We start from the raw sequence: 26,107 nt of genomic DNA on the forward strand, positions 1-26,107 counted from the left end.
CCAATTCCTAAACGTTGTTTAAGAAATTGCGTTAGATAAATATATCTATATCTATATCTAATATATATATATATATATATATATATATATATATATATATATATATATAGAGAGAGAGAGAGAGAGAGAGAGAGAGAGAGAGAGAGAGAGAGAGAGAGAGAGAGAGAGAGTTTACTATTGTAACGATAAACTATGTAGATTTTTGTTGGAATTTTTAACTTAATTTGAAGCAGATAGATGTTTTTGACAGTGTACGTATCCTTTTCACTATTTTGTTATTTTAAAAGCAATAAAAATTGGTATTAAAAAAATTCAGATAGGGAGCAAGATGGGATGGATGGATGGATGAATGGATCACTTGCAGTAATACTTTAATTATGGAAGTTTAAGTATAAAACAGTAGCAGTTTTGAAACTGTGTGCTTCCAGGAGTCTTGTTTATTTGCAGGGTGGCAAACTATTTTAAAATGATAATCATGAACTTATTGAACATTGTTTAAGTTCCTGCACATTTGTTTTACACTATTTGAACATGATGTTTTTTTCTCAATTGCTGCTTTGTCACTTTTTTTCCCCAAACACAAATAAGGACAACAAAGTGATCTATGCACATTTTTTCAGTTTTATTTTAAAAAATAGAGAACAAATGCACAGCTCTCTTCAAAGCAGTATTTTACAGTGAACAATAGCAAGAACATTTTCTTATCATTTATTGTTTTAACAGTGAAAAAAACCAAAGCACCGATTTACCTTTTTTTTTCTATTTCACATGTTGCAAGTGTTTATACATTACTAAAAGTGGATTTTTTTCCTTTAGTTGTTTACACAATATCGTGCCAGACTTTTACAAAAAGATTCTCCCCTTTAATAAACAACAAACATATACACAGTAATAATGATTACAGTCATCTATCTACTTATATACACATAGGCAGTGATATAGCTAACTTTGCATAAAATGTGACCTGTCATGAGATTTATTCTAGTTTCCCACTCAAGTTTTAGTTTTATGGGAGGTTGACAGGAAGAGAAAGGAAAAAAAGTACATATTTCACTAAAAGTCACCCTACCCAAGGCCCATTATAGTGAATTTTTCTCCAAACTAGATTTCAATACCTTTTGCTTTATGGTAGGTAAAATTTCTACACTGAAAACCCCCTATATAGGAGTACATGTATAAAATACTGTTTCTAGAGAACAAATTTAAAAATCAATATACAATATACAAAATGGTATTCTACCCTGTTTCCCCCAAAATAAGACATCCCCTGATAATAAGCCCAATTGGGCTTTTGAGCGCATGGCAATAAGGCCAAGCGCTCATTTCAGGGTTCAAAAAAATATAAAACAGGGTCTTGTTTTCGGGGAAACGGTATAATTCAGATCTTTCTAAAAATGTTTGGACTTTCTGAAAGAATGGCTTGTAACAGGGGTAAAGATTCAGCCAACACAAGCCTATACAGCAAATACAATACAAGTAGTCCTTGACTTACGACTACAATGGAGCCCGAAATTTACATTGCTAAACAAGACATTTAAGTGAGTTTTCACTTATTTTACTATTTTTCTTACCACAGTTGTTAAGTCAGTCACTGAAGTTGTTAAGTTAGAACACAGTTAAGTGAAGTTGGCTTCCTCATTGACTTTACTTTGTCAAATCGCAAAAGGTGATCACATGATCCCACGACACTGAGACCATCATAAATTTATCCCAGATGCCAAGTGTCCAAATTCTAATCATGTGAACATGGGGATGCTCCAACAGTCATAAAATGTGAAAAACAGTCATAAGTCACTTTTTTCAGTGCTGTTGTAACTTTGAACAGTCACTAAATAATTAGTTGTAAGTCGAGGACTACCCATATACTCTTTTTCATTCAATGCTATATTACACATGACAAAAGTTGTGAAAAATTATGACATCCTCAGATTTTTATGTCTATGCATGTATTTTACTTAGGCTCCCTTAACCTCAAAATAAAGTGATCTCATCCAACTGTAAGTGATCACATCCAACCAGACATTTGTTTTAAAAGTGACTGCAGGAAAAATACAATTACATTTTTATTTATTAAAAACAGAGCATTATTACCATTAACTAGCTCAGCCCTAAGTACATGAAAGCTATTTACTGAACTGCACATTGATTCAGGAATAAATACCTTCAATTTTAATGGGGCTTTTTCTCAGGGTAGCGTAACAAAGCCTATTGGCAATACTACTGGGTAACACTAAGTGTATGTGCATTTAGGGATTACTCCCAAATGTACTTGACTATGGGCCTAAATATCTTTCTGTCTTAGAATCACCCAGCTTTTACCAATCGTAAATCCACCCAAAATAACCCAAATCTATCAAAAGAAGTTCAAGAACTATATGACTGTTTTGATCTAAGATGATTGTATGTAAGTCTTAGGTTTATCTTGGTGCTCTCTGAGCTTGGCTGTTTGCTTGCAGACATATTTATTACCCAACTAGGTAACATCACTAAGCAAGTGGGGTTTATTGTCTATATATAAAGTAGCTTTCCCTGAGACTTTTGGTGGGAGTGCGGTTTTCTTCTTGGTAGTAACTTGATTAGGGTATTGTTTTCTGTCTGATTGTCTGGGGTTAATCCCTGCGTATCTGAATGTTACCAAATGGACAGAATGCGTCTTTTTGTTTCCTTCCTAGCAGTGGTGGGTTTCAAAATTTTTTACCACTGGTTCTGTGTGTGTGGCTCGGTGGGCATGGCATGGCTTGGTGGGTGTAGCAGGGGAAGGATATTGTAAAATCTCCATTCTGATCCCACTCCAGGGGAAGGTTACTGCAAAATCCCCATTTCCTCCTGATCAGCTGGGACTTGGGAGGCAGAGAATAGATAGGGGCGGGGCCAGTCAAAATTTCCGCTACCGGTTCTCCAGAACTAGTCAGAACATGCTGAAACCCACCTCTGCTTCCTAGGTTTTTTTAAAGGGTTCCTTGGAATGGTGTGTAAATATGGTTTATGCATGCATTGATGTCTGAATGCCAAGTGTCCTGGCATTCCCTAGCATTTTTCAATTTGGGTTAACATTTTCAGTTTGCTTGGCAGAGAAGCATTTACCCGCAAGATAAAAAAACAATGGCACATGAAAAATAATGATGAATATCTAGAATCAACTATTATCTAAGATTTGATAATAATTCTTTACTTCTAAAGCACTTTGCTTAATTTCAATGTGGCCTTTTGCAGAAAAATATTAAAATATAAATATACAAATTTAATTAGAAATATTTATTTTCTCATTTAGAAGAATTTTGTCTTAAGAAGAAGCACTTTCATTATCAGTTGTGGGCTCAGTACAAAATATGTAATTTTGAACATTCCGTCTGAAGGTTTTTCTACATTTTGTTCTGTCTCACAGCTTGCATAAATAATCTACAACATACATATTTCTATTAAAATTAAACAAGCTAAAGACATATTTGTTATGAAGATATCTTAAAAACAGTTTAAAATAACTTTAGATAACTACTTTGAAAAGCTACTGTAGATGTAAAAATAACTTCTTCATTATTCTTTCATTTCCCATACTAAAAGATCATCCGTCTAATTTTATAACAATTTGGGAATTGGATGAGGAGAACTATTCTGTATACTCTAAATAATGATCATAATTTACATAAAATTTCAGTCACAAGGTTGTTTTTCCACAAATAGTTCCTAAAAATTTAAAAATCTAGTTCTCTATTTTATCGACTTTCCTTCAGAAAGTTATTTCCCTAAATTTCATTTAAAGAAAAAGCCCATGTATGTTTGCCTGTTTTATAAGTAATAACACAAGTAATACCTCCAGATGTATAGTTCTTTTGCACATAATTTCAATATTCACATGTGTATCTGAGATGACCAAATGGTGACACAGTTGTTTCTTCAAGTGCCTTCCCATTGCATGTCTTTTTGTAAATGATTTGTATCCAATTATATAAACTTGAGCATAGAAAGATAAATGAAGTTTGTATGCTTACATTTTTTAAAAAATAATTGTGCTCCCACATCTGCTATTCATACTAAAGTCTGCAATGACGTATTAGTTTCACAAGTTATACATAAATAAGCAGGCTGAAGTAGGAAAAAATAGTGCAAATGTAAGTACAGTATATTAAAGCAACACATAATTATATAATTATATATATTATATAATTATATATGGATTTTTAAATTATTCATTACCTTTGTTAACATTTTATTGATTGTTTAAGGAAAATGAACCTGAAAATTAAAAACGAATCCTTACATGGTCAAACAAAGATGGAAACAAACCCTCTTGGACTCAAGAAAAAAAAATTCTTTGGGACTTGCTGACACTTATACATGATGCTTCTTAAAGTAGATTCAGTGCCTTGACTTATCCCAAATGATATGCTGGGAACTAACTATATAACCATCTTATATAGTGTCAATCGATAATCTTACCCAAAAGGTAAAGCCAGCAATGGGTACCAGCACATTATCTCAAAGTTTAAGAAAGACCTATCACACTTAAACATTAGTTTTGCTAAAACATTTGAGCTATGTTTTTCATTTTTCCTCTCCTCTCTGCAATATATACATACATACGGTACCTCTATTTCATAAACAGAAAATAAAAAAATTATTCATGAGTTATTTAATAAATATTTTATCACCTCTGATGACAAAAGAATTTGAAGAGAATTGCTTCCTAGAGAGGAAGAAGAATTTAATGGCTATGTTTGGGTATTGTGGAGAAACCACAATTTATGGTGAGGAGAACAAGCGGTAGTAGGTCCAAAACTTGCTCTGCTTGGTCCTCACTCCTGAAGTAACGGGAGAGGACAGTCCTTCATATCTAATCTAACATCATGTTTCACTTTTGTTCCTATTAACTGAGGATTATTTAAATTATTTTATATATCATAGTTTGAAATTGACATTTTAAATTAATTAAAAATAATCACCACCTGACAAGAATGTGATGAAATGTGCAAACAGCAGTCAATGACCTAAATGAAACATTCCAAATTCTTTGTAACTGGAGTAAGACAGAAGAACATGCAAGTTCAACACTTATTCTACTCACCACCATCCCCAAATCGGCCAGTTTTTGAATAAAGTTTTCCCCCCCTATATTTAATTGAAAAATTTATCAAGTTAAATATAGGTGCACAGTTCTGCAGCCGTCTCTGGCAGTGCTGACGTGCTTAAGACATCCATATATTAAGGAAGTCAACAGATACATCAGCATTTTGTAAACTTCAGTTCCACAGAAGTGCCATTTTGCTAGTGCTTCATCATTTGTTTAAATTAATCATTCATCCATGTTTTTCATTTTCATTGGCAAGGATGAAGAATTGGGAAATAAAACTGATACAAACAGAATTTCAATCTAGATTTTCTATCAAATATATCCATTTCAACTATTCTTAATTTTTTTTTAGAAGAATTGTCATAATTTATACTGCTTGTGGATAACAGCAAAGCAGAAGTTAGGTCAGATAACTGTGGTTTTCCCCCCAGCAATTTCTATGAATCTGGGATCTTTCCCCACTGTTGAATTGAGGTCATCTCCACTCATCCTTAAATCGGCTCAATATTGTATTGTATTATATTTTCTATTCTTCTTGCCAGCCTCATCCTGTCACGACTGCTGTGTTCCCAGTCAGTGACCATTACCTCATTCTGCACGACAAAGTATAACAGTTATACATCTGAGGCTACTTCTGATATAATGTATGGCTAAGGATAGCCTCAACCTCTCACTCACAGGAGCAATGTGAAGCAACGACACAGAAGAAGACACCACAAAATGTGGCTGCCTTAGAAACGAGGTATGGAAAGGTACAGAGTGATGGAACTCAAGTAGTTGTGTGATTATTTGGCAATGCTACCCTATTTTTAAAAGCAGTTAAGAATACATCTCCAGTATTATAAACCATAATATTCAACTCTTCTTCTTTAGATATTCCTTAATAATTAGTTATATAGTACATGCCAGTTAAAGTTGTAAGATACTGTTAAGGAAATCACCAACTTCTTTAACATGACAGATGAGTCAGATTGGCCCCCTTGGGAAATTTATTTCCCTCCACTTTCTTGCTCAGTTTTTTTAAAGATTGCAACCCTCTGAGGCAAGTCTCTGATGGAAGAGATATCTAGCAACTAATTTAGATCATCTTTCATGTATTCTACTAGATATTTCCATAAAGCACAAGTGGGTTACTGCTAATTTGGGGGGAGCAAGTAGTTCACCATTTCACCAAGCAACTCCATTCTGCTGCCATCACTGCCTAAAAGCGCACACAACAGGTTTATCAATGACTACTAACATTCACTTGTCTTTTCATGTGGAATAAACTGAGCACTTTCACTTGCATGTTCAAGTCCACCTGTATCTCCCATATGCTTCTTTTCTAAAGTTTCACTTCTTTCTGAGCAGCTGTCATCATCTTCCTCTTCCTCTTTGGGACGGCTTTCCATACTATGCCGGATGCCATATGCAAAGTAAATCAGGAGTCCTTTCAAAACAAAACAACCAATAATTTTTGTAGACTTGCCATATGTCAGTAAAATTTCTACAACTCTACTGAAGATTACAATTTGATTTTTGACCTTCTCTAAGTGTGATATACAGATTCTTTCCCACAAATCAAGACAACATTTAAATATTATTTTAACAATGATAGTTGAGTCCCCATATACTGTTGAATGGTAATTCTTACTGTCTCATTATATGATATATAAGAGAAAACTGTTACAAAACAAATTTTATTAACAAAATTTAATAACTGGACGCAAAGAATTTTTGTATTAATGCAGAAAAAAAACAAACGTACACTTATCATACACACATAATAGATCAAAAAAGAAAGCGCAGACTATGCCGTGATTGGTTTCCTTAACTTGTTGCAAATGATTGTCAATGTCAGTCCTAGAAAATTTCCTCTCCCAACAAGACAACTGGGCAAATATTTATGCATAGGCATACACATGGACATACCCAGAAGCCACTGTACAAAAAAGAGGGCAAGGGGATACCTACCGAGTGCCATCCAGATGCTGAACCGTATCCATGTCTCTCCACTCAACTGTACCATCAAGTATATATTCACTAAGATACTTAAAGATGGCAAGAATGGCAAGAACGGAACCTAAGAATAAATATTTCACAGTATTTGCTAAAATACCCAAAGCCAACACTTTAATATTTTATATTAAGATTTGCAAAATTTAATGAAATGTTACTGTGTTTCCCCGCAAATAAGACCCTGTCTTATATTTTTTTGAACCCTGAAATAAGCGCTTCGCCTTATTGCTATGCACTCAAAAGTCCGATTGGGCTTATTATCAGGGGATTTCTTATTTTGGGGAGTTAAAACAGGGTAGTTTCAAAATCTATGGAATCGAAGCACACCTATGTCAATATAACACAACAACTAGATATGAACCATGTTCTTCTCCATAGAACTTGCCTATGATCCCAATCTAATTTACACTTCAAGTAGAGGAGTGAAATAATTGCCTAAATATTTAACTTGAAATAGCAAAGGAAACACTCATTGATGGAACAAATGCTAGGGAACAAGGCCCTTCACAGGAACCGGGGTGTTTCAGGATTCATAAATTACTTCTGAATGTCAGGAGACCTTTCACAGTAGCATCAAAGACATGCTATCGGAGTCAGGTTCATATAGAGATTTCAGAAATACTTTCTATTTATAGAAAGATACTACCCATGGCTCTTGGTAGAAAAATCATGAGTTGGCAGCTTACATGTTTAGAGAAAGTTGCTCTAGGTGGAGTAACAGTCTGAGATGGTGCATATTACCAACTTATATTTTATACTATAATGTGTATTTTGAGTTAGAGGCTCTACTTTGGAAAAGCTTAAATTTCAACTAATGTACTTCAATAAACCAAACAATCCCTGTATGCCTTTACTTCATTGTGTCCTGAAACCAACCTCCCTGTTTAGGTGCAGGACTTTATCCTTCTCTCTATCCTATTCCCTCCTGGCCACTGCTTAAGCCTATCTAGATCTTTTTGAGAGAAGGAGAGAAGGCTACTCGGGCATGATTCCTTTGCTACAAATCAACATTGGTTCTGTTAATTGCAGCATCCTATCCAAGTGCTTAGAAACATGCTGCTTGACCATCTGTTGTGCCCAAGATAATTTATCTCTAGTTGCTCAGATGCACCTCTGGCTCTTTTTTGGAACTTCCAGAGTTGCCAAAAATAAATTGTTATGACATTTGTTAACATTTATGTATTGATTTTCACCAGAAGTGATCACACCACATTTCATGCAACTTTCCCCAAATAAATATAGCAGAGCTAGCCACATTCTTCCTCCTCCTTGCTAAAAAAATGAAAAATTGATATCTACAAACAGACTCTTTACCATAAATGTTACTTTGTGTTGATTTTGAGGTTGCCTCCAGATGATAAACATAATAATCCCGAACAGTATGAAAAAAGACACAAGAAGAAAAATACTCCAAAGCTCCATATTTGCAAGTGAATGAATTCCATAGGTTGTCAGAATGCTTAATCCACAAATCAGGATAGCTGAGTGGAGATGATCAAAGAAAACAGAAAAAAGACAGACTATTTTAGAATTTCAAAAATCTGAAAATTTGTGATATATACAAAAAGTAGAGGTTAATGTCTTTTAAAAAGGAGAACTGGATTTATATATGCAGAACACACAAGTCCTCACTTCTTTGGACTTGAATCAAAGGACTAATGTACTACAAAACATACGAATTTGATCTTCAAAACTGCATTTTGCATATAGCTAAAATTTCAAAGAAGTTAAAAACATTCCAATAGGTTTGGACTTACCCAAAAGACCCACAAGAAGGCTCACCACAGTAGCAGACTGTTCAGTTGGTAAACTTGATGGATTAGTCAGCATTTGCAGATTAAACTTCTTTCTTGGTATCATGCTAATTTGAGATTCACTTTTATATTCGCCTTCTGATCCTGCAAGGGCCTCTTTTTCTGCTGAATATTTTGGTTGCTCGTAGTTTAAATTGGGTTGGTACCTGTGTGTGCAGACATGGGTTGCTAATGTAAAATCAGTCTAAAAACAAAATTAGCTCTAGAATACATGCTACTCAGCACTGATTTAGTTACAGTATTTTAATTGATTAGGCATCAGCCTAATTTTCAAGGAGTAAGGACCACTGTGCAATATTCTGGATAATTTCAAATTACATTTAAAATAATGTAATTTATTTTTTTAATATAATAATTTGAAATGGTATCATTTTATGAAATCTCATATAAGAGCATAAAGTTTTGGAACAATTTGTGAAATTTATTTTTTGACCAGGAGATGCCACTTACAGATTTATTTATTTTTTGATTTGATTTATATGCCGCCCTTCTCCGGAGACTCAGGGCGGCTTACAATGTGTTAAGCAATAGCCTTCATACTTTTGTATATTTTATACAAAGTCAGCTTATTGCCCCCACAACTGGGTCCTCATTTTACCTACCTTAGAAAGGATGGAAGGCTGAGTCAACCTTGAGCCTGGTGAGATTTGAACTTGCAGTAATTGCAGGCAGCTGATGTTAATAACAGTGCTTTAGTCTGCTGCACTACCATTTGAGAGGCAGCATGACACCTCAATGTCACTAGATTGTCAACACACTAATTAGATAATACAACCATTGCCTTAACTATGCAGATCTTCCCCAGGGTTGAATCTTCACTAATACATAGTTTTGTTCATTTTAAAATCTGCAGAAATATAGGAACCACACATGGTCTGAAATTTTATGATGACCTCATGCACAAGGCCAGCATTTAAATATATTGTCTTCTGTAACTGAGGCAGAAGCAAAACCGTTTACACAAAAATTATTTTACAGAAAAATTACTTTTGCAAATTGCTTATAAACTCAATTTCAGAACTCACCTAAGTATGAGAACACAAGCAGCTACCAATGAGTATGCAAGAAGTGTACCAATAGACATCATGTCTACTAAGGCTTTTAGGTCAAAGAGAAAAGCCATTAGAGCTAGAAGAACGGGAAAAACAGCATTCGCATTAAGTATCTACATATTAAGCAAAGCATATATATTTCTTATCATATATTTAAGCATTTAATATTTGTTTACTGAGTTTATGAACTGTTTGCAGTTTCTGACATTATAATCATATTAATTTTGAATAGGATAAATCATTGCTATATGACCATTAAAGTTTGTTCATTATAGCAATCTTTTATAATCTGTTTGAGATAAATAATTCATTCATGGAAACTTTTGTTAAGTTAAAATTATTCTCAAATCATTTACAATGTTTTGGTTTTAAAATGGACAATGCAAAAAAACAACAACCTTATTTGTGAAAGTCACAGTAATTTTAAAAAGCATGCAGATGTTTCAGGCAAACTTTATTGTGAATTATCCATCTGAGCAATTAAGTAATATTTTGGATCAAATTGTATTTATTTTGATAGAGTACAGATAGATACAAAGTATTCTGATAACTATGGTCATGGTTAATCTGTTTCTTGCAGAAAGCTCATGCAAAGAATTTTGAACTCTCAGGCATCCATAAAAACTATCTCTCTTTAAACAGTGTTAAAACAAATAAAATGTATTGGATTGCTTTACTAAAGACATGGTAGACAGACTGTTAAGAGGAAAGAAAATTAGTCACATTGTCTTCTGCAGGTATAATATAAACAAGAACTAGATTTTCAAGGAGTGATTTCTGTTCGTAAAATTTCTTGTTATTTTGTTGATTAAAAGAAATATGATACTATTATAGCCATCAATCCCACTTCAAACAGTCTCTATTACCCCTAAGTGGCAAAAGAAAGAAATTGGGAAGAAATATAAAACAATTTGCAAGTGGAATTAGAGAATGCACAAATCGGTAAAATAAAGAAAATGTTCTTTATAGTTATATTATATTATTACTTCCTGACCTTTTTGTTTGTTTGTTTTTTTGTTACTAATGAGCAGATCATACATATTGTGGGAGTAAAAATAATCAGCATTTTTTCAGCTGGCTAAATAATCTGAACTGGCAATTTTTATGAAAAATTCAACACGTAAAAACTTAACACTGTTTAAAACAGAGACTTAAAACATGCTGAGATTGCAACTGTGCCAGATGGAGAGGGGATCAGGCACAGCTTTCATGCCACTTTCCTTTAGCAAAATATGCTGCTTAGGATGGCTTAAGAGGAGATGCGGAGACTTGTTGTAGAAAAGTGTATATGGAAATTGTACAAAAAGCACAATGGGGACATTGAAAAAAAAAGTAAACTATCAAGATAACTAACTTACTCTTTATTTCACACACACACCAGGCAATATCATTGTTCACACTGAAGGAAAGCTTTGGAGAAGAATTGTAAGGAGTTCATTCTTCCACCACCACCATAATCACAATTGAAATGAAATATGCCTTCTGATTAGTCAGCACTCTGTTCCCAATTTACATGCACGAACCATTAGCAAGCAAGGCCCATCATATCACAGAGCTATGCATGGGAAAACAGGTCTCAGTTAAGAAACCTCAATATACAGAGCTTACCGGATATGAGCCCTGCTGTCATTGTGGCAGCAACTGGAGACTGCCTCTTGCTCACTTTGGCAAGAAATCTAAAGAGTAAACCATCTCGTGCCATGGCAAACAGAATGCGAGGCAAAGGGAACATAGAGCCCAGAAGACTAGAACAAAAAATGTAATTGTTCAAGTGTTGCAGTAACAACAGTACATGCCAAAGCTAACCCAACATATAGACATAGATAGAAATGGGTGTACTTTCTCGGTCAAACCCTAGTTTTCCAACCGACAATGTTTGCGACAGACAAAATAATATTTTTACTCAGAGAATCATAATTTAGAGCTTGAGTTGCAATAGAATACAATGATAACTTTCAATGTATCACTCTGAAGGTTGTCTGTGGCTGAAGGCATCCATTGCCTTACAATACATTCACTTAGGACCTCACCTGCGACAGCCCCTGATGATAAAGTTGCAACAAGTGGAGTCTTCGTTTTGGGGTTGATTTGAGCTAGACATGTGAAAAGCAAGCCATCCGATGCCATAGCATAGATTACACGAGGCATGGGGAAAATGGATCCAAGGAGACTGAATAAAAAGCAAAAGAACATGCAACATGGCCAACACCAAGTCATGCAATTTATTATAGAAAAGCAACACAATACTAATACAGGAAGTGATTCTGGAATATGGGACTTTGGCAAGGAGGTGATATGATATATGGTGATAACTACAGTAAAGATACAAGTTTCCTGAATCCGTTGGTTTTTAAATGGTACAAAAATAACATATTAATATGCAGACTTTTTTGGAAGGACTTATAGTATGGTTCCAACATCTGATATAGATCATTCATTTTCATGGATTGAATATTAATTCATTCCAATATCATTCATCATACAGATTATATAATGTAGATCATAACCAATTGTCCTCAATCTCTGGAGTAGTGCAATAACATTCTCTTAAACAGCATCACAATATTATGCTTTCGTACTTGCTTTTATTTATCTTTTTTTTCCTTATTCATATTGTATTCAATTTTGTTTGATTCTGGAATCAGGTAATGCCTAAATCAAGTAAGTTAATATTGTTATTATAGTATACATAATATCTACTACAGTATATTATGCCTAATATAATTCTAGCCTATGAATAAAAATTGAGCCCAACATTTCTATTGCTAAATGAGACATCTGTTAAGCGAGTTTTGCCCCATTTTACCTTTCTTGCCACAATTGTTAAGCAAATCACTACAGTTGTTGTTAGTAACACGGTTGTTAAATGAATCTGGCTTCCTCATTGATTTTGCTTGTCAGAAGGTAAAAAAGATATGATCCTGGGACACTGCAACTGTCATAAATATGAAGCAGTTGCCAAGCATCTGAACTTTGATCAGGTGACCATGGGATGCTTCAACGGACGTAAATATGAAAAATGGTCATCGGTCACTATTTTCAGTGTTGTTGTTACTTCAAATGGCCACAAATTGAACTGCTGTTAGTTTAGGACTGCCTGCATTTATAGCTTAGGTTAATTTGTGGGGTCCTTGGTGCTCTCTGAGCTTGGTTTCCTTATAGACATTTCATTATCAGTGCTCTGATGATATTACCTAGTTTGGTAATGAAACTTCTGCAGGAAAGCCACCAAGCTCAGAGATCACCAAGGACCCCAGCTAATAGTGCCAATCACCAAACCCAAATTATTGTCTCCCCAGTCTACACAAAGTAAGTCATATCAACCAGATTTGTGATATGATAAAAAGCTTTAAAAAGGAAAAAAAATAAGATTAGCCTAATTAATTATTGTAAAGATGCTGTATGATACATGAGATACATGAGTGGCTTCCGGCGTCCCGATATAGCCAGCTGGTGTCATTGCTGGCTATTGGGGCGAATCACTGGCCCCCACGGAGAGGGCTCGCAACTTAGGCGTCCTCCTGGACGCACGGCTGTCTTTAGAAGAGCATATGACGGCCGTGGCCAGGGGGGCTTTTTATCAGGTTCGCCTGATACACCAGTTGCATCCCTTTCTGGATCGGGACTCCCTACGCACGGTCACTCAAGCACTCGTCACTTCCCGCCTGGACTACTGCAATGCTCTCTACATGGGGCTCCCCTTGGGGTGCACCCGGAGGCTGCAGTTGGTCCAGAACGCAGCCGCGCGGGGGATTATGGGAGCGACGGGGGGCTCACATATAACACCTCTCCTGCACGAGCTGCACCGGCTTCCTGTGGTCTTCCGGGTGTGCTTCAAGGTGTTGGTGACCACCTTTAAAGTGCTCCATGGCTTAGGGCCGGGGTATTTGCGAGACTGCCTTCTGCCGCCGATAGCCTCCCACCGACCGGTTCGCTCACACAGAGAGGGCCTCCTCAGGGTGCCGTCGGCCAGGCAGTGCTGGCTGGCGACCCCCAGGGACAGAGCCTTCTCTGTGGCAGCATCTGCCCTCTGGAATGACCTGCCCCCTGAGATACGCACGATATCAGACTTCCGGAATTTTCGTCGGGCCCTGAAGACACACTTGTTCCATCTAGCTGGGCTGGCTTGATCCCATCCTCTCAGTTTTTTAATCGAAATTCGGTTTTAATTGGGTTGTTTTAAATTCGGGCCAAAATTATTTAATTGTTTTTTAAAATGTTTTTAAATTTTATATGCTATGTTTTATCCTGGCTGTACACCGCCCTGAGTCCCGCAGGAGAAGGGCGGTATAGAAATATAATAAAATAAATAAATAAAATAAATAAATATTTCCCATAGGTATATTTTTAAATTCGGAAGAAAAATCTTGATATAACTCTCTGAAGTTGAATAATATCTGTAATGTTTAGTGATTACGACTGGTTCCACAACTATAATGTTTGTAATAAAACACTGATAACTGTATAAAACTTTAATTTCATGGATCCAATTTAGCAGATCTTGGGGTGCATGGACAAAATAAGAATTTACACTGATCTGTCAAACGATTGTTAAATCAAATTTAGATAATTTACTTTACAAAGACTTGGCTTTAACCAACTTTCATTTTCAATAGACCCATCTTTCCAATTTTTCCTTAAAATGAAGACTTTATTTTAATTATTCAGGTAGCTTGTATCTTCACTGTAGTTTTTCCAGAGCAATGTACCAGTAAGATGTATCTTGGCATAATATAATTAAGCATCACCACAAAACATCTTGAATAATTGCATCAGGCAGCAGAATTAAAAACAAGCAACAAATATCCCTGCAATAATTAAGTCCTTATCATATATCAATAGCAAATTATATATACATAATTTGAAATGGCATGCCATTCTTTTTAAGTAGAATGGTGTAGTACATTACCTTAGATAAAGTATAATCCTACCAATAGCAAACTTTATATATTTCAATCTATATTTCTCCTTATTATGGTTTATATGATAATAGCACATAATTAAGAAAAGAGTTCTATGTCTTATTCTGTGACTATAAAACATCTACATTGTTTTAAAAGAAATGAATAGTCTTATGTACTATATATACCACATAATGGAATAAAGTAACAAAACTACTGTGGTTTGTGAAATCTAAATAATAAAACAATTTTAAAATAACTATGTTTAAGACTATTATGACAAAAACTTGCATGCCTCCATTCTCTCATTTCCAAGGTGTACAATGGAATTCTACAATATTTGTGTCAATTAATCAGTACTTACAGGGTCGTTGCAATTAAAATCTGGTTATAAGGACCATATCGTTTAATATTAATAAATAAATGAAACACTATAATTAGAACAATCTAAACAAGAGAAATGGAGAACATATCATAACATGAGTATGTTCTAATCTTCCAATTATGGTTCATATATTAGGAATATCTTGTCTACATTAGAATGGATGACTTGATTAATATTAGCATGCCGAAGAGATTGCTTATACCTATTGATATCATATGCCAATTTAAAATATATTCGCTAATAGCCTCAGCATTATTAGCAAACAGGCCTATAATTCCTTCTAAGCATTAGGAAGCCAGCGCAATATTGCTTATTTTAACCAAAATGCTGAAATTGAAATTTGCAGACATCATATGAGTATTTAAAGTATTGCTGTGGTGAATGTTTTTTCTTCAATGTTATGGAAAATCATTGTTTTTTTTAAAAAAAAAATGTTTCAAAGCAGAATAAAAATATGGTGAATTTATAATGGTGAGTTGTAAATGTTATTGCATTTATCCAAGTTAAAAACTAGCCAAGATGTGTATTTCTGGTATTTCGTTGCAGAATTGTCTCTTTAACCTATCAGATTTCCTATCTTTCAATGACATCTGAAAAAAATGATGGTTTTCATTTGTTGTGTTTTGCCAGATTAAAAAGTAACAGGCAAGGCCGATAGCCTCCCACCGACCAGTACGCTCCCACAGAGAGGGACTCCTCAGGGTGCCGTCAGCCAGACAATGTCGGCTGGTGACCCCCAGGGGGAGGGCCTTCTCCATGGCAGCACCTGCCCTCTGGAACGATTTGCCCCCGGAGATACGAAGGATACCAGATCTCCGGGCCTTTCACCGTGCCCTAAAAACTTTTCTTTTCCATCAAGCAGGGCTGGCGTGAAACCTCCCCCCCCTTTTTAGCTATTTTTAGCTTTTTAGCTTTTTAAGTGTAAATTGGGTTTTAATTGGATTGTTTTAAATTGTGGGCCAAAGCTGTATAATTCTTTTAATTGATTTTAAATTTTGTATTGGTATGTTTTTTATCCTTGGCTGTGCACCACCCTAAGTCCAATAGGAGAAGGGAGGTATATAAATTGAATAAATAATAATAATAATAAAGGAGGCTACAAAAGATTTGAAAAAAACCTACAATTCTACCACCAAGTTCAAAAAACTTGCTTCAGAAAAATTCCAAAGTACACTAAAGTATATGTGGCAGTAATTAGTAATAGTGTAGAAAAATGGATGTCTCTTTTATAGGAGAAATAATCCTCCAAATTCAGATTTTTATATGATATCAACTGAAACCACATTTACTTTAAATTAAAAAGAGGAAGACTGGTTTCAATAAACTGTAGAATTATTGGGTATTTTTGAAACTTGTTTCATTCAGGACAAACTGTATTAGCAGGCAATGAAGCTATAAAACAGTTTCAGATATCCAAATCTGATGCAATTATTGTAAGCATACACTTAAAAGCAAATATTTTAGGAATTTCAATTGAATAATTCTGAAAAAAGGCTGGACTCCTGTTTTTGCTGCACTTTTTAGAAGATCTTTTCAATGTGTTATTTAAAAAAATGGGACTGAACAAAAGAGCTGCACTGTATTGATATTATCCAACATGAATATTTTGTATAAATCCAGTATAATTCTTAAGACTATATTCATCAGACTGAGATTGGCTGAATAATTAAACAGTCCATTCACTGACTTCTTCATACTAAGTAGCACACAGATTAAAAATTTAAGTTAAACAGCAGGATTTGAAGTAGAACACATTGTGCTATTTACAACCACTTTGCTTTATACATGTACTGAACAATTTAAGAAGTCTTATTTTGTCACTCAAATTATTTTTCCTTATTTTACCTTGTTGATAAAGCACACAGAGATCCGACTGCTACAAGGTATTTCGCTGGGCCCCATCCAACATACTCAAATGCCACAGGGAGAGGACTTTTCTCATCAAGTAAGTAGTATGGCATCATAAGAGTCAAAGCAGCTGAAACTCCAAAATATGCCAGAAAGCAGACGAGTAGAGATGCTACAATTCCAATAGGAATGGCCCTCTGAGGATTCCTGACTTCTTCCCCTAGGAGGAGAAAATAAATGCAACTACAGTGAACATGAAATATGGACAGTGACAAAAGGCCAATAAGAAAGAAACATCTAGAATGTGTATCCAGGACAATAAGAATTATCTATATCTATTGGAAAACGTATATCTGGTTGCAATGGCTAAAAATATTCTTGGTTAAATTTAGCACGGCAATGTGCTTATGTATTTGATTTAGAGCACATAATTCAAATATGTTTATTCAGAAGACCCACTATGGTCATTTCTACCCTCTAAACTCACTGGCTGACTTTGGGGTAGTCAATCTCTCTCAGGACAACCACAAGCAAAGGCTGTTGTGTAGATAAAATGGAGATCTATCTAACAATTTCTATTAAAACAGCACAATTTTAAAAGCTTACCAGTAGTTGCAATGCAATCAAATCCTATGAAGGCATAAAAGCAGGTTGCAGCGCCAGCTAGTGTTCCGGTAAAGCCGTATGGCATGAAGCCACCAGCTCCAAATATACTTGTCACATTCTCAGAGGATGATAGATTTCTAAATATACAATTAACAATTTATAACATTTTAGATATTTATCACTTACTGTAGTTATCAAACAATCCTAAAGCAATGTAGAATGTAATTATCTTTCCATAATTGTGGCACTATATAGATTGGTGGTATTAGCCCAGCAATATCATTAGTTTTCTGCCTTTTTCACAGATCTTACCACTTCATAAGGTAATATAACTGACAAAGATTCACGATAGACTCACGATAGAAATGAAATGTATGAAGTAGAACACATTATACTATTTACAACTAGTCTGCTTTATACATGTAATGAACAATTTAAGAAGTCTTATTTTGTCACTCAAATTATTTACTGACAGTTGCTAGTTTTTCCTTATTTTACCTTGTTGATAAAGCACCCAGAGATTTCTCCTAAATATCAATGCGCACCAAAATAATATTTTCTTCTATAATCCTGCAAGTTTTCACCATTCCTACCTAGATGGATGGCCACACATTACTCTCATAAAAGGGATGGCAGATTTTCCATTACAGCTGTGATTTTAAGACTTATTTTTAAAAAGTCTCACTACAAAGCTTAGAAGGTATTATAATACACAGACTTCTTCCCAGTTTTAGTGATAAGGTAACAAAAAGTTGCTGCTTATATCTTCCCTGAGTAAAGACAGAAGATCTAAAGTGACTAATCGAACCTGGTCCCATTTTCTGCCTGTTCTGCAGTCCTGGGTATTTCCCATATCCAGGTTAATATGGTGGTAACTTCAGTCAAAATTTTGCTGTATGAAGAAAATGGGAATGCAATACATTTCCCTACCTCTTATTTTTTGAGAGGGATCCCATCCATTAAACTAGAAGCAAAGCACCAAACCACAGTTTCATTTGGGTAAATTTCTGAATTAATTATCTAATAATAAATTAGAGATTATGTACATTTCTGCTTTAATTTTAAATTAGGACAAGAAAGTAACATGATTTTATTTAATTATGCCTACAAAACAACCCAGGTTCTGTTATTGTTAAAAATCTTCCTTGGCTCAAGGATGACCCCAGTAATTTCACAGGAATGTCAATGTAATCTCTTGGCAATTATGCGAAAATGATTTGCCACTGCCTGCTTCTGAGACTTTAAATTTTCCAACCTAGCCCTCAGCCCTGGGATTTCCTCATGGTTTCCCACCCAAATATCAACCTTCTTGGTATTTCCATGGCATAGGGCCTAGCTATCTTCGAGACCGCCTGCTGCTACCGACGACCTCCCAGCGACCCGTGCGCTCCCACAGAGAGGGCCTCCTCAGAGTGCCATCAGCCAAACAATGTAGGCTGGTGACCCCCAGGGGGAGAGCCTTCTCTGTGGGGGCACCTACCCTCTGGAATCAGCTGCCCCCAGAGATAAGGAGAATCCAAGACCTCAGTGCCTTCCGCCGTGCCCTTAAAACCCACTTTTTCCAGCAAGCCGGGCTGGCTTAGGAAGAAATTTTTAAAATTTTTTAAATGTTTAATTGGTTTGTGGTTTTTTAAATTTTGGGCCAAATTTATATAGATTTTAATTGTTTTTAATATTTGTATTTCATGTTTTTAATTCTGGCTGTGCACCGCCCTGAATCCTCAGGGAGAAGGGCGGTATATAAATTGAAAATAAATAAATAAATAAAAATAAATATTTCAAGATCACCCACAGTCAGCTAGAAGCCACCGTTTATTATAGTGTGATAGGAACTATTATCTTTTATTTTATGATTCCCAATACTATTATCTTTTATTTTATGATTCCCAATTTGTATGAAACAAATTAAAAAAATCAACAAAAAAGGAATGTCACCTTTGGTTGATTAGAAAAGAAAGAGGAATTAAACCACTGCCTTCCAAAGAAAGTCTGGTCAAAAAAGAATTAATGTTATTGGATTGGATCACAGCCCACTCCTTGACTCATAACTTTTAATTTATGTGCAATTCCTGTTCCCTGCATTATCCGTCACCAGACATAAAATATGAAAAATGGCATTTTGATAGCCTCCACCCCGTCTTCAGTGTGCCATCTGTATCAGGTGGGAGGCTACGTGAGCTAAATCTGGGATATGGACAGAGGTTCCTAATTCTTAGTTTAGTGTAAATGCTCTCAGAACAGAAAAGATGATAGAAGGAAAGGGAATATAGAACAAGAAAAGCCATATTACTTTATTTCTGCAGTGTAGTTTATCAGAAATTCTTCAGTTCTCTTCCAGTTATTAATGTTGCCTTTCACAAAGCCAGAAATCATAACAAAGAGCAGGACTAAGATGTTAACAGCGGTGAAGACTTTATTTACCCATGCAGATTCTTTTACTCCAAATGATAAAAGTCCTATAAAAGAGATGTTTTAGTCATAAGCGAGATCTCTTAATGTTTCTAATATAATTATCATACTTGACCATACATACAATAACATATCTGTCTATATGCACTGCACAGTGCAAGCCTCTACTGGGCCTATATGTGCATAGTGTCTGTATTCCTGTAATACCACCACTTAACCTCCGAGCCAGAAGAACTGGGAAACGTATGAAGGTAGGACACTAATATCATCAGATGCAAATAATACATTATTCACATTGTAGTCAACAGTGAGTTTTGAGCTGCAGTGAATACAAATAGACTTTGTTTAACAACTGTCCTGTTTAATGATCATTTGTAATTATGATGTTGATGAAAAAAATGACTTTATGACCAATCTTTCCATTATGAACTTTGTAGAACTTTAAAGCAAAGAAAAACTGAAGTAAGATCTTAAACACCATTGTCGTTTTACTTAGTGACTGTTTTGCTTAACAACTAAGTTGCCAGTCCTAATTGTGGTTGCTAAATGAGGAGCCTGTATACAATTATTCCTCTTGTGACTATATGGAGAAACCCCAAACACAGTCATTGACAAATAAGTGTTACTAAGAGCAAAATTAACCACATAATTTTTAATTCAAAAGAATAATTCAGGTGTAATTATATCTTTGAAATAAGGACTGATTAGAGTTTTGATTGCAAATACCTAAATCAGACGATATTCTTGTACACCATACTATAACTTTGTGTAAATCCAGCATTACATGTTGTAAAACACATTTTTCATAGATTATTATAAAGATTATTGTCAAAGAAAAATGACCATTAAAATTACTGTACCTGCTAAAAGTAATATTAGACAGACTGCAAAAAAATCTGGATATTCTGCTAAACCAGAATAATTCATTCTGAAGTAAGTTCGGAAAAAATAACCAATTTGTTTTCCAAGAAGTTCATCGAAGGTTCCACTCCATGCTCTTGCAACACTTGAAGTACCTTTGACATAAAAAACAAAAATGTGGTATATTTGGCAGATCACAATGGCAAATAGCACAAAAGTACTGTACAATTTACATAGTATCATCCAGTCTCTTAAAGTTGTTCATAATTCCATTCTGTAATTATGTTATCACACTAATTTCAAAAAATCTTTCCAGTCTTATGCCTGAACCATCATGCTAAAATGATATCAAATAAACAATAAGAATAAATTGTTCATTCCTATTTTAAAGATGCTCAACTTTTTATATGGCCAAGGTTGCCAAGGTCATGAAGAAAATAAATAAATTAAAACTCAAAATTCTGGAAACAATGTGGACACATCATGAATTCTAGAAGTACACTGCAATTCTGTCATTGTCAAATATTGAGACCAAATTACACTATCAAATTTCACTGGTGAATAGCACAGGGGCTATGAGGACTATATGCAGCCTGTAGGTTATTCACTCCAATATATGTATAGAAATAATATACTTCATTAAGAAAAGCTGCTTTCGAGTAGATAGGGGCATAAATATAGTCCTTGCTTGCATTTTTTAAAAAGCAATCTTACTTTATAATATATATTAAGATGAATATCAAAACAACCTTTTTAAAGTCAAAGCATAACTTTGACTTTGAAAGTGGAAACAAATGCTGCTGATAAAAAAAATCAGTTTAAACTTGAAACAGGCTGCTTATCTTTAGTATATACACACACAAGCATAACCCACTCTAAGGGATATAAGTTTACAGCATTGTTTCACCTCTCTGATATTTCACATTGGGTTACATAAGTAGCTATTTCCTAACAGATCGCAATTTATTGACCAAATATTGGGGAAGTAGGGTTAATCCAAACAGGATAAGGTCTTCTTTATCAGTAGAATTATTTTATCAGAAAAATCACCAGATAACTAATGTGTGCTATTTAAAGTATCAAATAGCTTCAATAACTGACTGAATTAAACAATTGTTCAATCTGTAATTAAAACTGATTGATGAATTAATGCTTGATTGGATACTGATCAAGATAAGGAAATATTAAATATATGAAGCAGTTTGCAAAACTCCACAATTCTACTGATTTGTGTCATACTCTTTGTAGAAGCTTCCCAACTCCCTCTTCAGCATGGCATGTAACACATGAACGCTGTGCTTCAAATAATAATTAGAAAGAACAGTGGTATATTTTACAGTCTGCTACTTTTATACATTAAATCCTACATGCCCACAATTTGTTTATTCACATTGTGCCTGGAAAATCATATATGTCAAACTTACGTGCTATATTCAAACCAATGTACTAAGAGAGTCAACCTGTTGAATGTATTTGGTTTCCAGAAGTTCTACTGGAATTCAAGACCTATATTTGAGATTGAAGTATTCTCTACTTAGTTCATGTATCATTTCTATGTTATCATCCTAATACATAGTGAGTTAAAACCCCTCTCATATTGCTGGTTGCTACATTCTGTCCTATCTTCACCATTGTCAACAGACAGAGAAAGGTCAAATGCATTTCAGAGCATGTCTAGAAACTGTCTCTGCTTCTTCCTCTCTCTGGCTCTCTCATGAGAAAGAAACAGCAGAGGTTTACTCAAAATAGTCAACAGCAGCCAGGATCCAAAGCCAAAAGTCTGTGTTGACTTTCCGTATAAACCTGACAACTTTCAGACATACCTATAACGTAGGACAAAATGAGATTCCAGCCAGTGATAAAAGCCCAGATTTCACCAACAGTTACATATGTGTACAGATAGGCTGAGCCAGTCTTTGGGACACGAGCACCGAATTCTGCATAACAAAGTCCGGCCATAACAGAAGCTAGGGCAGCTATGAGAAAAGAAAGTACAATACTAGGTCCAGAATCTGCTTTTGCAACTTCTCCAGCAAGGACATAAACACCAGCACCAAGGGTGCTTCCCACTCCTAAAGCAATAAGATCCACAGTTGATAAGCAGCGGCATAGCTTGGAATCTTCAAGACTGTCCGCGTTGACGATTTTTCTCCTCAGCAGGCACCGAGCAAATGACAAGGCTGGGCCACCGGTCATGTTGGATGAAAAAGCCTAAAAATGAAAAAGAGATGACTGTAAAACGAAGAACCCAAAGTATCATCTTCAGATTCATTATAACACAACCATTTGTATGTAGTGAATCTTGCTCTAACAGACTTAATGGAGGAGAAGGGTGTCTGTAAAACCAAAATTTCTGTTAAATCCAAACAGGATTTTACATAAAGTACTTGACACATTTTATACAAGTTTGAAATGGTGAATAAGGTTTTGCTGTTCTGTACAACTATGGACAGAACCATATAATATAGAGAGAGATTTTATCCATTGTGTCCGAAGTGTGCTAAACCAAGACTCATTCAATCAAAGGTTTAATATAATTAAGAAAAAATATAGTTTATACACAATAACTAAGAAATAGCACAAAATTAAGGGATTATTCTCACTTTCACTTACTTTCAGACCACTGAAAATGTATTTAAATTATGATTATGCAATTTCACTAATTGTACTTCATAATAATAACATGCTGAAGCTTAAGAAGACAACTGATGGATCAGCATTCATTCTAATCTCTCCTATTGTGGTTTTTCTAATTCACAACCTTTTCATAAGCAGCAATCCATTGTACCTATCCAAACAAGTCTCCCCTACGATGTACGCATCTATAGATGCTTCCCAAAAGCAGCAGTGTGGAAAATGGCTTTAAGATCTGCTTTATTTGCAATTGCATTTGGAGATATGTCATTGACAAAGAGAAATACATCAACAAAAACGTTCTCAATTAGTATGGAAAGAGGAAATATTTATAATCCATAATGCCAAGGTCTTTCTAAATGGGCCAGGCTAAAGCACCACACTATAACTAACATTACCAACATTTTGATTAGCATATTCAACAATGTTACAATAATCTGCTCTTTTTCATTATAGGGGTCAAAGAAAAATGTTCTCTATCAAGTCAACATATTCTTGCTTTCATGAATCTTCATGATCTTGCTCTTTTCATCGAAGTGATGAAGGCAGTGCTGCACATGTTTTCTGATACACACATACACACACTCACACACCCCAGCCTCCTTTTCATCACATTGTGATTGAGAAATCACCTACAATTTCTCTATGATTATAAAACAGGTGATTCCTTTACTTGAATACTTTTAAGAATACATTTATCTCACTTAATTGGCTAAGTGAGATAAAATCATGTCACAATCATAACCTGAAAAAATTATGATTCTACTGCAGAATGTATAGCTTATGTATTCCTTTCTCTGTTGTAGCTTATTAAAGCTTAATATTGCAACTTTACCATCTAAGTATGACTAAAATAAATGTTATCGCACTTAGCTATTATATAATTACACAGTTATCACAACAAGCTAAAATTAGAAGGGAACTTTGAGTCACTATTGACTCCTGGCAATTAGTCCATAAAGTTTTCTGGACAACATTTTCCAAAGTAGTTTGCCACTACTTTGGCAAACTTTTCCTGAGGATGAGAGAGACTGAGTGGCCCAAAGTGGGCTTCCATGCCTAAATCTGGATCAGAACTCAGATTTCCATCTTTCTAGTCCAGGGCCCTTAAAATGCTTGGTACTGTTTCTTCTTTCTCCCTAGCATGGAACTCCCAGACATGTAAAATAAATAATGCTGTTGCTTTCCATTTCCAAACCTTAGATACCTGCTCTCAAAAATAGCATTTGTAGCAAGGATTTTCTAGCATCCAAAATAATACTTTAAACTATAATCTGTAGCATCAATTTCTCAATCTCTCTTACTGGGACAGATTCTCACCCTTCCATTATCTATCCCAAAGGATTCCACAGTCCTGTAGTAAGGAAGGAAACATGAATTGTAAAATATAATTGTACAAACGCTCTCATAATTCTACATATAACTCTTTGCAAGAGAAGGAAGTTATGACGATGTGACTGTTTTATGGCTCTATTAATTAAGGGTGTTACTATAAAATGTGTATGATTAGTAAACAACTCTCTCCTTCCCATAATGATAATCCATCAATCTGTTATCTTTAAAAAAAAAAGTTAGGTTCTAAGCATTCTCCTTTCCCATACCTTTCAACCTCACCAATCCCAATTTTAAGTTGTAGGAGAAAAGCTAGTCTGAATAATTTACTCACAAAGCTCATTCATTAAGCTATTGACTTTTAAACATATTTACAAAATTGTTTGTACATTATAACACAGTTATTGACCTTACTAAGTGCTACTATAAAATATCTATTGTGTAATTGTAAAAAGAAATTCTCCCCAGTTAATTTCACAGAGGTTATTAAAACTTATTTCCAAGTAAATGTTCTTGGAAATAGTGTCTCCATCACGTCAGTCTCCCAGTAACGTGAACTTAAAATGTTCCTTTACAAAATATTGAAAGTAACATTAAGAAAACTTCACAGAATTTTAAAATCATTCCAACAGTATCGTTGAACTGCAGCAGATTTAGAGAAAATTTAAACTTCCAGGATTAAAACATTATTTTTTGCTTCTTTTGAATGTTTACATTACCAAAATGCTGAATATTAACATGCTATATGTTACATTTCTAATCTACTTTAATATGAAAACATCGTTTTAAAGAAAAAACAGATTTGTTAACAGGGGCCAGCATTCCACATTCAGTGGGTGAGTGGAAGAGAATCTCCAGCAAAGTATTTTGTTTCAATATAGATTTGTTTTGAGCCCAGCCTTTACTTACCTAACAATAATATTCAAGTTCTGTATTTCTCAGGCACAGAGAGTAAGGAAGATGCGGGCTGCAGGAAGATTTTACTTAGACAACTGCCTTTTTTAAAAATTGAAAGGTTAGGCTGTCTGAAGCTGCTTGCTTTCAGGGGGTGGAGGAAAATCAACTACAGGTGATTGGATAATACAGAGTTTACCCACCTTTTTGGCAAACAAATAAAAAAAGTTATGGTATTCATTTATACCATTTAAGAAACCACACCAGCTTTTTTTCCTGTTTAAAAAGCTAGCTGGACATCTGTT

The 26,107-nt window shown here is 34.8% G+C and overlaps 1 protein-coding gene across 2 annotated transcripts in view; it reads right to left on the bottom strand.

Annotated features, from left to right (window-relative positions):
• Positions 1-603: 603 nt before the first annotated feature.
• The window catches only part of SLC7A2 (solute carrier family 7 member 2), a 52,905-nt gene continuing 27,401 nt past the window's right edge, over positions 604-26,107 (bottom strand). Inside the window, exons 1-12 of one of the 2 annotated variants that reach the window (XM_070948989.1) lie at positions 25,818-25,868; positions 22,766-23,153; positions 20,942-21,097; positions 19,963-20,128; positions 17,673-17,809; positions 17,064-17,286; positions 11,963-12,102; positions 9,906-10,008; positions 8,824-9,026; positions 8,381-8,547; positions 7,022-7,130; positions 604-6,497 (exon numbers count right to left, since the gene is read on the bottom strand). In XM_070948989.1, the coding sequence (XP_070805090.1) occupies positions 6,304-6,497; positions 7,022-7,130; positions 8,381-8,547; positions 8,824-9,026; positions 9,906-10,008; positions 11,963-12,102; positions 17,064-17,286; positions 17,673-17,809; positions 19,963-20,128; positions 20,942-21,097; positions 22,766-23,138 (1,971 nt within the window). In that variant the 5' untranslated portion in view covers positions 23,139-23,153; positions 25,818-25,868 and the 3' untranslated portion in view covers positions 604-6,303. Of the gene's footprint in view, positions 6,498-7,021; positions 7,131-8,380; positions 8,548-8,823; positions 9,027-9,905; positions 10,009-11,540; positions 11,678-11,962; positions 12,103-17,063; positions 17,287-17,672; positions 17,810-19,962; positions 20,129-20,941; positions 21,098-22,765; positions 23,154-25,817; positions 25,869-26,107 lie in introns of those variants that run through there. The other variant, XM_070948990.1, reaches the window with a different exon arrangement.

Source organism: Pituophis catenifer, unplaced genomic scaffold, assembly GCF_029215685.1.
Source record: "Pituophis catenifer annectens isolate HBS135680 unplaced genomic scaffold, rPitCat1.0.hap2 SCAF_8, whole genome shotgun sequence".
NCBI lineage: Eukaryota > Metazoa > Chordata > Lepidosauria > Squamata > Colubridae > Pituophis > Pituophis catenifer.